This window comes from Ascaphus truei, chromosome 10 (assembly GCF_040206685.1).
Source record: "Ascaphus truei isolate aAscTru1 chromosome 10, aAscTru1.hap1, whole genome shotgun sequence".
NCBI lineage: Eukaryota > Metazoa > Chordata > Amphibia > Anura > Ascaphidae > Ascaphus > Ascaphus truei.
The window spans coordinates 27,764,255-27,777,203 of NC_134492.1; the positions used below are offsets into that span (position 1 = coordinate 27,764,255).

Genomic DNA, 12,949 nt, shown 5'->3' on the forward strand with positions numbered 1-12,949 from the left:
ATTGTAAACTTTGCAACTAATATTGACAGATTTACTATAAATCATTCTTCCTGTTATTACACAGGTTATTAAGAATTTATATTAGCGTTAGGGACCCCTGATATGTGGTCTGCCTTGGCGTTGGCTCAGGGGCTTACAACAATTTTGGCCAAAAATGTCAAACTAAAAGACCATTTTACTTATTAGATATTTATACATATATATTTAGGCACTGTACCGTGTATGAGTCTCACTGGATGTGCTAAAAACTGAGCTTTGTCTGTGTTTTATGTTCGGTCTCTGGTTTTAAAATATATATTGCCATGCTCAGTAGCACTCCTCTGTGACACTCATATGCTTATATATATGTTGTGGTCATTTTGGGGGTTCAATAGGAGCTTGTTAGGTGTCCAGTATGTTTTACAATTCTTGTCCAGCTAGTCATGGCTGATTGGAGGGTGGCAACCTCCTTCCTAATTTAAGCTCACCCCCTCCCACATTTAAATGGTTATGGGCTCACTCCATAGCATCTTCCACTCAGGGGAACTTGCCTGCTTGCAGTTTGGCTGTGACATCTCTAATACAGAGTGCTTTTCCTGGTAATGTACAGGTTAATAAAAGCTTCAGTCAGACTCAGAACTTTGCAACTAATATTGACAGATTTACTATAAATCATTCTTCCTGTTATTACACAGGTTATTAAGAATTTATATTAGCGTTAGGGACCCCTGATATGTGGTCTGCCTTGGCGTTGGCTCAGGGGCTTACAACAATTTTGGCCAAAAATGTCAAACTAAAAGACCATTTTACTTATTAGATATTTATACATATATATTTAGGCACTGTACCGTGTATGAGTCTCACTGGATGTGCTAAAAACTGAGCTTTGTCTGTGTTTTATGTTCGGTCTCTGGTTTTAAAATATATATTGCCATGCTCAGTAGCACTCCTCTGTGACACTCATATGCTTATATATATGTTGTGGTCATTTTGGGGGTTCAATAGGAGCTTGTTAGGTGTCCAGTATGTTTTACATATATATCTACACATATACATATTCACACACACAATACTGTATGGAGACAGGAACTTCTCCATCCTATAAATTCTATGTTTGGCTTTTGCTGCTGGTACGATGTACAAATAATAATAGCAAAATAATAGTGTCACCTGGAAAACTAACTATTAAAAGAGCAATGTTCTTAATCACTTTATTGCTTCCTCATTTCATTTCTCACGGCCACCAGCTGTTTCCATATGAGAAGAGAATGGAATTGCCATGTTCACAGATTCTGCTATCCTTCTTTTTTTTTTCTTTCCTACTGTACCGCTGCCATTCAAAAATAGGATTATCACCTTGTGAAAAGCAAATCTTCCTGCTGCCTATTTAACTCATTTACTGGAGGAATGGGAATCCACAGCAAACTTATCATTAAGAGAAAACTGATCTCTTAAGGGCTGGGTAAACCTTTCTTCCACTGGTCACACTGAATCATCCCATAACGTATTTCCTAAGAAGGTTAGTTTACCTATTTTAGTGACAGGGCAAGAAAGGTATTTTAAACAGTTAAACCCTGACCGCATCCAGCCTGGCTTGTTTATAATCTACTGAGACTTTCACCTCTTATTTCTTCTCCTTTTTTTTATTTTTTTTTTTGGTGCTATTAAGGAAAGCATTCACAAGTGCAGCCCTGGACAATGCTGTGCAGTAATTATGCCCGGCTAACAAAGAGATGTGAACAATTACTGAGCCCGTTTTGAAACCCAACACTAATAAAGTCATTAGATGCTGCCCCGGCCATGATCCTTCTCAAAGCGTCTGAAGTTACAAGAACACACGGCATTGTGTGCAGGGACAATTGCTCCCGGCGGAACGCAAACCTCCAGTTAAACCAGGCTGCAAATTGATCTTGACGTTTGGTTAAGAGCGACACTATAATCAGAAGCACACAAGAAAGAGAGAAAATGACCAGAAGAAATCATGGAAAAAAAGGGAGGAGACCTGCTGTGGTGTCTCCAGCAGCGGCCTTGCACATCTGGCCCCCTATACCCGCTGCACATCTGTTCCTTTCTACCAGCTGCACCCTTGCACATCTTGGCCCCCTCTCTCCCGCTGCACCCTTGCACATCTGGCCCCCTCTCCCCGGCTGTACCCTTGCATATCTGGCCCCCTCTCTCCCGCTGCACCCATGCACATCTGGCCCCCTCTCTTCCCGCAGTCCCTTGCACATCTGACCCCTTCTCTTCCTGCAGTGCCCTTGCACATCTGCCCCTCTCTCCTGCAGTGACCTTGCACGTCTGAACCCCTCTCTGTGCAGTGACCTTGAACATCTGGCCACCTTTCCCCACAGCACCCGCGCACATTTGGCCCCCTCTCCCCGCAGTGCCCTTGCACATCTGGCCCTCACTCCAATGCAAATAGTAGGAAATCTGAATATTTTGATACAGAAATGTGAAGGTCTCCATGTTTATAGTTTAAGGCTACCCTAAAATAAGGAGATCATATAAGCTTTTACAGACAAAGAAGGAAATGAGCCAAATCGTAAATTTCTATGCTTTTATATTCCTAGCGCACAGACATAGCACACAGCACGGTACATGGAATATAATCCCAGCGCACTTCTGTCCCACAGAGATTACGAATTCTCTTTATGCGCACGTCACCTTTCCCTCCCTGTTTTGCTGTCCAAAGATTAAACACGCATCAGATTAGTTATCAGAGGTTAGACCCCGGAAGGAGAAATGATGCAGAGCGCCCCACTCTCCGGGGGGAAGGGGGAGAGGGCAACATTTCCCCGGTGACTGCGGTTTTAACACCTTCAGTGCTGGAGAAGTTTGCTACACTGTACAAGCCGTGTTTAAAGTGCTTTATATCAGTGCTTTATATATAGATACCCTGAAAGACAGGAGAATGAGAACAGTGCAGCGATGTGCATGTCACTCACAGGGAACCGCATCGCTGATCTCGCACCAGTGCCGCTGATGAGAGTATCTCGCATATCCATGTAACCCCCTTTCAGCCAGAGAGCCTGGAAACACATTACTCCGCATGCCTTGCTCACCAGGCAGAATTCGCCTTATATCTTGGCGATATTTTTCTGTGTGTTTGGCCTCTGCGGTTTCTATGGCGATACCTGGAAGGTCCATCCCTGAGACCAAGTAGTTCACGGCTCAGTATCTCGGGTACAAAAACAAAATGGCATGAAGGGACAGAAAACAGCGTTCATGAGAGCGGCTCAGAGCAGGATTAATGAACCCTTTCACCCAGAGGGACCTGCAACTCCTTACAGCACATTGCAAAGTGCTGCAATGCATTGCGGACTCCTCTGGCAACGAAAGGGTCGAGTCCTCTTCGCACTTTTATCCGATCGAGTGTTAACGAGCTGCACAATACATATCGGATTTAATATCTACAATACATTCCCTCTGTGGGAAGCGGCTGGGAAATAACACCCAGGAGCCACACCTGGGGCATGAAACGGAAGGGCAAAGCTGGAATGACATGGTCAAATAGTCTTCATTCAAGCGTAGAATGTTCAAAGAGGTTAGCAGCAAGGGTCAGCACCTGTGAACATGGCTAATTGCTCTATAAAGGGGACAGAGGGCAGAGACCGTCTACACATAGGAGCTGCCTCAGATCATGAACTCTTGCATGAGTGTTAGCAAGTTATAGAGCAGGGATGGTTAACTCCAGTCTTCAAGGGCCACCAACAGGTCAGGTTTTCAGGATATCCCTGCTTCAGCACAGGTGGCTCAATCAGTGGCTCAGTCAAAGACTGACGGAGTAGCGGGCAGTACTGTATTTATCAGCACAGGAGAGGAGCGGGCAGTACTGTATTTATCAGCACAGGAGTGGAGCGGGCAGTACTGTATTTATCAGCACAGGAGAGGAGGGGGCAGTACTGTATTTATCAGCGCATGAGAGGAGCGGGCAGTACAGTATTTATCAGCGCAGGAGAGGAGCGGGCAGTACTGTATTTATCAGCACAGGAGAGGAGCGGGCAGTACTGTATTTATCAGCACAGGAGAGGAGCGGGCAGTACTGTATTTATCAGCGCAGGAGAGGAGCGGGCAGTACTGTATTTATCAGCACAGGAGAGGAGCGGGCAGTACTGTATTTATCAGCACAGGAGAGGAGCGGGCAGTACAGTGTTTATCAGCGCAGGAGAGGAGCGGGGCAGTACTGTATTTATCAGCACAGGAGAGGAGCGAGCAGTACTGTATTTATCAGCACAGGAGAGGAGCGAGCAGTACTGTATTTATCAGCACAGGAGAGGAGCGAGCAGTACTGTATTTATCAGTGTAGGAGAGGAGCGGGCAGCATTGTATATATCAGCACACAGTTATTAAGCAGCTGAGAGAGTGGGGAGAAGCTATGATGCATGCCAGAAACCACTGGGGCGGCCAGAGTTTTGGGGGCTGCCTGTTGCCTACCAATCACATACAATATGGTTACTGTCCGCTGCTGTTTCTTTTACTTTTGCTACATCACCCCCTTACTTCCAGGATTTCTTCAGCTGAAGCCTGTGGTTATTACATAAACATTAGGTACAACTCACTGCATATGTATTATCTCACATACTGTGCTCATATTTTTTTTTAATACGTCCCAAAAAGTTTTTCAAGTAATACGAAAAACCACTGACTAGCACTTTGCAGACTGTGAATATCTTACATTTCCTGAGGACATACTTTTTTTGCAACATGGCAATTTCTTATTATTGGCATTTCTGTACAAGGATTTTACACGGACAGTTGTACTCTCTGCAATCTGTTTATTGATTGCTAGCAACAGCCTGTATTTTATACTTATATTACTTTGTGTATGTAGAATATCTTAGAAAAAAAAGAAGAAATAATTGGAGGCTGCAATACCTTTTAATGGACCAGGACATTATTATAGATTACCACAAAATAAAATCCTAGATCGGGAGAGATGCAGCCACAGAAAGAAAAGACTCAATGCAGACAGCAGAAAATAAGCTGCAGAAAGGCAGAAAAGTGTGTATTGCACAAATCAACCAATCCACCAAGATGGAGATACATGGCAGGAACCATTTTTCAATATTTAGCTCTCTGGTTGAATGCTTCTGAATTTACCATTTAGAAACCAAACAGCCCATTCAACATTTTCTTCTAAAACATAAGATTTTTTGATCTTTGATACACTGCAGAAAACACTAGCAGATGTTTATTTTTATTTTTAAATTTTTTACTAAGTGATACATCACTTGAATGGATCACAGGATGCCTTCTGAAATAGCACCACTTAGTAAATATGGACCTGCATCTGGAGAGTTACAGGATAGAAAACTTCTGTAGAAAGCATAAAAAGGTTATATGAGGTGATGCATGTTTGAAAAAATATAATGCTTTAAAATAGCAATTCCCCCCAGAAGCCTAAGTTGAACTTACATAATGTTAGTATTTAGCCCCCTGCGCATATTCTGTTCCTGAAGAATATCACGTTTTTAAACATTAGAAAGTATTATTTTTTTTTTTTTAAATCTCTAGTTTCTGAGGTTCCCTTGATAACCGTTACCCCCCAGTGGGCTCAGAGGAAAGCGGGCTTTTAACCACCTGGAACACCTAATATTTAAAATGCTTATATCCCCTGAAATAAAAACAGCGGCCAGCGCGGACTCTGGCTTTAAACCTCGTTAGTGCTGAACTAGGCAGGGGGCGAAAGGCCCGCTGGCAGGAAATGGGTTAATATCCCTTTTATAGCTGAGCACTGGCAGAATAGTTCCGAGAGGTCAGCAGTGGTGGGCTATCTGGGCAGTTAAAAGGTTAAACGACGATGTGTTCCTTGTGCAGCAACATGTAGAAGAACGCGTTAATAAGGAACAGCTGCGCCGAGGGTTTTCTAGCGGCCGGGCCTGGTGCAACCGGCAAACTTCTATAGTGTAGCAAAGTTCTGCTACTTAATGAACTCCTTTGGTAAAACATTACAAAGCAATTACGGGGCTACCGATTGTCACACACAGAAGAAGCTCTGTCACACTGCTTTTTTTCCTAAAGAAACTACACCGCAATTTTTGTTATTGTAAAATAAAAGGGGCTGCTGATTCAAATAGGGTGCAGGACAAAACAACAGCAGGTATCCATCTGAACGGAGCTGCTGCAGATGGGTACGGAAGAGTGTTTCATTCTGCATGCAGTTATGCATAAAAGGTTGGGAGGGGAGTCCTTGGTGACAGTGAATGGTCACAGCAGAGAGTTTCGCCAGGGACAAACAGTGTACGGAGTTTACTTCATAAAGGGCCCCAGGTCCTTATGTCTCTCTTTGCAGAAATGTTTTAATTTGGCTTTTAAACCCGTTTGCTGGAAGAGCCTGCGAGTGCATGCTCAGCGTGGCATACGGCTTCCCGTGTTATAGCCAGCCGCTTCCCCGTGTTATAGCAGCTTCCGTGTTATAGCAGCCGCTTCCCGTGTTATAGCAGCTTCCGTGTTATAGCAGCCGCTTCCCGTGTTACAGCAGCCGCTTCCCGTGTTATAGCCAGCCGCTTCCCGTGTTATAGCAGCCGCTTCCCGTGTTACAGCAGCCGCTTCCCGTGTTATAGCCAGCCGCTTCCCCGTGTTATAGCAGCTTCCGTGTTATAGCAGCCGCTTCCCGTGTTATAGCAGCTTCCGTGTTATAGCAGCCGCTTCCCGTGTTACAGCAGCCGCTTCCCGTGTTATAGCAGCCGCTTCCCGTGTTATAGCCAGCCGCTTCCCCGTGTTATAGCAGCTTCCCGTGTTATAGCAGCTTCCCGTGTTATAGCCGCTTCCCGTGTTATAGCAGCCGCTTCCCGTGTTATAGCCAGCTGCTTCCCCGTGTTATAGCAGCCGCTTCCCGTGTTATAGCAGCTTCCCGTGTTATAGCAGCCGCTTCCCGTGTTATAGCCAGCCGCTTCCCCGTGTTATAGCAGCTTCCGTGTTATAGCCGCTTCCCGTGTTATAGCCGCTTCCCCGTGTTATAGCAGCTTCCGTGTTATAGCCAGCCGCTTCCCCGTGTTATAGCCACTTCCCCGTGTTATAGCCACTTCCCGTGTTATAGCCGCTTCCCCGTGTTATAGCTAGCCACTTCCCGTGTTATAGCCAGCCACTTCCCCGTGTTATAGCCGCTTCCCGTGTTATAGCCAGCTGCTTCCCCGTGTTATAGCCAGCCGCTTCCCGTGTTATAGCCACTTCCCCGTGTTATAGCCGCTTCCCCGTGTTACAGCCGCTTCCCCGTGTTATAGCCGCTTCCCGTGTTATAGCAGCCGCTTCCCGTGTTATAGCCAGCCGCTTCCCCGTGTTATAGCAGCTTCCCGTGTTATAGCAGCCGCTTCCCGTGTTATAGCCAGCTGCTTCCCCGTGTTATAGCCAGCCGCTTCCCCGTGTTATAGCAGCTTCCCGTGTTATAGCAGCTTCCCGTGTTATAGCAGCCGCTTCCCGTGTTATAGCCGCCGCTTCCCGTGTTATAGCCGCTTCCGTGTTATAGCCGCTTCCCCGTGTTATAGCAGCTTCCGTGTTATAGCCGCTTCCCCGTGTTATAGCCAGCCACTTCCCGTGTTATAGCCGCTTCCCCGTGTTATAGCCAGCCACTTCCCGTGTTATAGCCACTTCCCCGTGTTATAGCCGCTTCCCGTGTTATAGCCAGCCGCTTCCCCGTGTTATAGCCAGCCGCTTCCCGTGTTATAGCCGCTTCCCCGTGTTACAGCCGCTTCCCCGTGTTATAGCCGCTTCCCCGTGTTACAGCCGCTTCCCCGTGTTACAGCCGCTTCCCCGTGTTACAGCCGCTTCCCCGTGTTATAGCCGCTTCCCCGTGTTATAGCCGCTTCCCGTGTTATAGCCGCTTCCCCGTGTTACAGCCGCTTCCCCGTGTTACAGCCACTTCCCCGTGTTATAGCCACTTCCCCGTGTTATAGCCACTTCCCCGTGTTATAGCCGCTTCCCCGTGTTATAGCCAGCCGCTTCCCCTTGTTACAGCCAACACCCCCTTCCCGTGGTATAGCCAGACGTGTCCCCTTGTTACAGCCAACACCCCCTTCCCGTGGTATAGCCAGCCGCTTCCCCGTGTTATAGCCGCTTCCCCGTGTTACAGCCGCTTCCCCGTGTTACAGCCGCTTCCCCGTGTTACAGCCGCTTCCCCGTGTTATAGCCGCTTCCCCGTGTTATAGCCGCTTCCCGTGTTATAGCCGCTTCCCCGTGTTACAGCCACTTCCCCGTGTTATAGCCACTTCCCCGTGTTATAGCCACTTCCCCGTGTTATAGCCGCTTCCCCGTGTTATAGCCAGCCGCTTCCCCTTGTTACAGCCAACACCCCCTTCCCGTGGTATAGCCAGACGTGTCCCCGTGGTATATCCACTTCCCGGAGCCGCTTCCCCGCAGTATAGCCAGCCGCTTCCCCGTGTTATAGCCGCTTCCCCGTGTTATAGCCACTTCCCCGTGTTATAGCCACTTCCCCGTGTTATAGCCACTTCCCCGTGTTATAGCCACTTCCCCGTGTTACAGCCCGGCACTTTCCGTGTTATAGCCAGGCACTTTCCGTGTTATAGTCAGTCGCTTCCCCGTGTTATAGCCACTTCCCCGTGTTATAGCCAGGCACTTTCCGTGTTATAGTCAGTCGCTTCCCCGTGGTATAGCCGCTTCCCTGTGTGGGTATATCCCTTTGCATGTTATTAAAGGGTTCCGTTAAGAGGAGCCCAAAGCTTCCCTGAGACAGAGAAGCAACTTCACAGCACATTGAGGCCACATCTTTAGCGTACAAGGGAAAATGGGAGGGGAAATGGGAGGGGAAGAGGCAAACCGAAAACAAACGCAATGATAACTTGGAATTTTTAGAGTCAAGACATAATGATTTAAATAAACAAAGGGGAAATGTCGATGGAAAGATGCTGAACATGCGACCATATCTGTATATACAGTAACTGGTGTTTGGAGCCTTTAGTGAAGTCGGTACATACTCCAATACAATGATGTAAATGAAACATTGGGTGAACAGCAAAGTCCAAAAGTAAGTTCTCCTACAGTGTCCATCTTTCCTCTCTTGACTATTACCGTAATATTACTTATCATTAGTTCCTTACCTGCTGCATGCTACGGATGTAGGTCCAGAGAATACTATCTACGGATATTACATATGGACATTATATTTTGGGACTCCTTGCTATGCTCTGTGAGTTCCCATTACTGCGATTTTTGGAGCCGAGAGTAGTTGTTTTTTGCAATACAATGAGGACTGGCGTTCTTGGGCACTAATGTTGGAGAATAGTGTGAGTTTGCTGTATTATTCGTATCTTCTGTAGAACAGAGTCATGAACATTCAGACGTAATGTCATTTTAAGCAGTGATATGGGGTCTGTTGCTGTTTGATGCTTGTAGCTAGGATACACAACTTGTAGGACTCAGGAGGAGACAGTTGAAGCAGCTGTGCCACTTAGCATAAAATCCACAATCATATAATTCAGGGGTGACCAACTCCAGTCCTCAAGACCAGGGATATCCTTAAAACCTGACCTGTTGGTGGCCCTTGTGGACTGTTATAATGGATAAGCAATTACGTGAAAGCACTCGCCTTTCAACGCACTCACCACGGTTTAACATGTATTTCATAACAGTAAACACTTAAATAAAGTATTTTTCAGGTTTTGCATATACTTGGAAGTATACTGCTGGTGATGGAGATTTCTGAACAGTCCTGGGATAAATTACAACTGGCAGGCATTGATATCAAGTCCCACAAATAGGTTATATCATGCATTCTAAACAGAGTTATAATAGAAGAAAATGGGAAAAGAAAGCCAACACCCAAATATAGAGCATTACAAAATAATCATCAACATCTTAATATTTTGCATAGCACACAGACTCACCTGGCTCTGTTGGGCTCTTTTGTCATGTCCCAGGCCCAGGTGATGAAGTTCTGACTCAAGTATGAGACAATGGATTCGGCACAGAGCATCTGGGAGCAGAACACGTTTGCGAGGACGCTCTCGTCGTGGTGAAGGTAGATAGCCAGAAGCTTTCTCTGAAACACACACATGGACAAGGCAGGTCAGGAAGGACTCCCATCAGGTCAGGAAGGACTCCCATCAGGTCAGGAAGGACTCCCATCAGGTCAGGAAGGACTCCCATCAGGTCATTATTAAAAGTACTGTGTATGATTATAAACAGGAGTTGTATCCTACTAAAGTGAACGGGGAGGACTTTGAAGGAGTGCAGGAAAACGGTATGAGGGATTTACACATACCAGCTTGCCATTCGTCATGGTTGGTCCTCCATCAGGGGTGGTCAACTCCAGTCCTTAAGGGCCACCAATAGGTCAGGTTTTAAGGATATCCCTACTTCAGCACCGGTTGCTCCATCAACAACTGAGCCACCTGTGCTGAAGCAAAGATACCCTTAATACCTGGCCCGTTGGTGGCCCTTGAGGCCTGGAGTTGGCCACCCGCGCCCTACATCGTCACCTTTGAATGTGGAGGCACCTCTAGCAGGGAAAGGGCTAAGCAGACATACTGTTTAATATGGAAAACTCCATATTTACAGTGAAAACGAGGGAGATTTCTAAATCATCTATTGACTAGAAAGGAGATGGGGGAAATATTTACAGGGAGAAAGTAGAAAAATGATCGCTTTCTCCTCTCCAAGTCAGGAAATATCTTTAACAGACAGGGAGGTCTGGCGTATATGGAAGATCATTGTGTAACGGGTGTGCAATTACCAAAAAGCAGATTTTATAGTTACAGTAAGGTGCAACAGTAATCAGTCATTACAAGGTGTAGTAAATTTTGCACGAAGATAAAATGCATCTTTAACCCCTTGTGTGGCAGAGGTAAACAAAATACAACACGGATTCAGCCCTGAAAGCAGTGTGGACTAAAACTCAACTGTTCTATCTAAGGAACATAGCCAGGATTAAGCACTCTATCCCAACCAGAGGATCTTACTACGCTTGTCCATGCCTTTGTGTCCTCACGCCTGGACTACTGTGACACACTCTACCTGGGTCTTCCGGAAAAAGAGCTGCGCCGCCTGCAGCTGGTGCAGAACGCTGCGGCCAGGTTGTTAACTAACCAGACCCGTTCTTGCCACATGACACCTGTCCCCCGTTCTCTGCACACTAGCTGCCTGTGAAATGGCGAATTTATTTAAAGATTGGCTTGTTGACATTCACAGCATTACATCACCAGGGTCCCAGCTATCTGACAGAGCTTCTAGCTCCCTACTGTCCCATTCGCTCACTTCCATCTGCAGATGAAGGACTCCTAACAGTTCCCAGAATCTCCTCAACTTCCGCTGGGGCCCGAGCTTTTAGCCACACTGCTACCTCTCCTTGGAAGAGCGTGCCTCGTACAGTCCGAGAGACACCCTCTCTGGGAATCTATAAAAACAGGCTTAAGACCTACCTGTTTACCCAGGCATTGAATTAATGAACCACAACCTGTCCGGCATTTAATAGCTACAGCACCGTCCCATCCTGTATTGCATCTTTCCTTGTTGTATAACCTTCAATGTTTTCTTCTGTTTTCCTTTTTGTAACTGTGAAGCGCTTTGAGTCCCATTGGGAGAAATGCGCTATATAAATACAATTATTCTTATTATTAGAAATCCTGGGTGTTGGGCGGGCAGGATCCTGTAATTAAACATTACCGACCCGCGGGGCTTTAATTTAGAAAGGGGAAGAAAGAGGCTGGGGAAGATCAGCAGTGTCTGTTCAGAGGATCATCCATTCTGCATTTCAAAGCGCAACCTCCATGCAATATCCTAAGTTACTGTGCTAGAATCTCCCCCATTCTACAGCGGCTCTGAGAGAGGCACGGTAAGGATGTGTTTACACAGTGCTTAGGCCCTTAGAATAAGCTCCCAGCTCTTACAGAGAGCCCAACAATTATTCATCTGGACCAATTCACAAAGCCGGGGAAGATTAAATGCCCATGCTGGGAAGACAGGCGAATGCAGGCTGGTGGAGAAGCCAGAAAACCCCTTAAAAGCCCCTGCACGGCTTCATTATTTCCCCCGCAAGGAAACCGTAGGAAAGTGTTTAGTTAGAGAAAAACCCATATTGACCTCACTCTAAACCCTTTAATCTTTCCTTTGTTGTTGTCCCGCTTTGTGGTCGGGAGATGGCAATTCTAGTCTCCCTGGCTCTGCAAAAGCAGCAATAAAAAACAAATCATAAATAAAAGTGTAGGCACAGTTTCTAGAAAAGGTAACTGCATTCTGCACCGAACTTCTTCCCCCCCACCCTTCCGTCAAATAGCTGGATCACATATTTCACATAGCAAATTAAATAATCTAAATCACATGCGTGTAGCAGATTTCAGCCACACAGCAAAGAGTGACGGCAATTAGGAGAATATTCCCAGGAGTGGCCACCTTTATAAGGTATCTAAAACGGATAACTATTGGACTATTTCCCACACGTGAGGAGGATGTAAAAAGAACAATATGTATAAGGGACAAATATGTTCAACCTACAGGAGAGGGAAGTGAATCTGTGTTGAAGCGTCACACCGATGTGTAAACTTCATATTCTAAAAATTAGTTATACCAAGAAATGTGTGTCACATACAAACCGTGTATCCAGTGCCCTCCACGGGCACATAACACCGGTGCCTTAAATCCCTGCCCGAAAGAGCATGCAATCTAATTTTCATTCCCGTGCCATATGGAGATAAAATATCTTGTTCAGAACCGCTTAAGTTAGCACTGAATCTGCAACTCTTTCCCAATTCATAGGGCAGTCCCTTAGCTCCCTTTGGATGAGAGCCAGATGAGATTATTTAGTGTAGTCTGTAGCAATCCTATGTGCTGGGTAGCTCGCACTATACTGTAATTGTCATTCGTTTTCACTTCCATTGGGAGAAAAGCGCTCTATGAAATAAAGTGGTTACTATTATTATAGTCCCGTCATTTTTGTATAAAATACTTCGTTGCTTTATTTTCTAATGAGTTGCATCATTAGATTAAAAATACACCAAATAAATGCTTTGGGGGACTCCCA

At 45.9% G+C, this 12,949-nt stretch overlaps 1 protein-coding gene across 3 annotated transcripts in view; it reads right to left on the reverse strand.

Moving 5' to 3' along the window:
- FAF1 (Fas associated factor 1) overlaps window positions 1-12,949 on the reverse strand; it is a 216,483-nt gene that overhangs the window by 53,866 nt on the left and 149,668 nt on the right. For all 3 annotated transcript variants that reach the window (XR_012804075.1, XM_075616310.1, XM_075616309.1), the window contains exon 13: window positions 9,819-9,973. Coding sequence is in view for 2 of the 3 variants with exons in the window: in XM_075616310.1 (XP_075472425.1) it covers window positions 9,819-9,973 (155 nt within the window). In the remaining variant the exon portion in view is untranslated. The remainder of the gene's footprint in view (window positions 1-9,818; window positions 9,974-12,949) is intronic.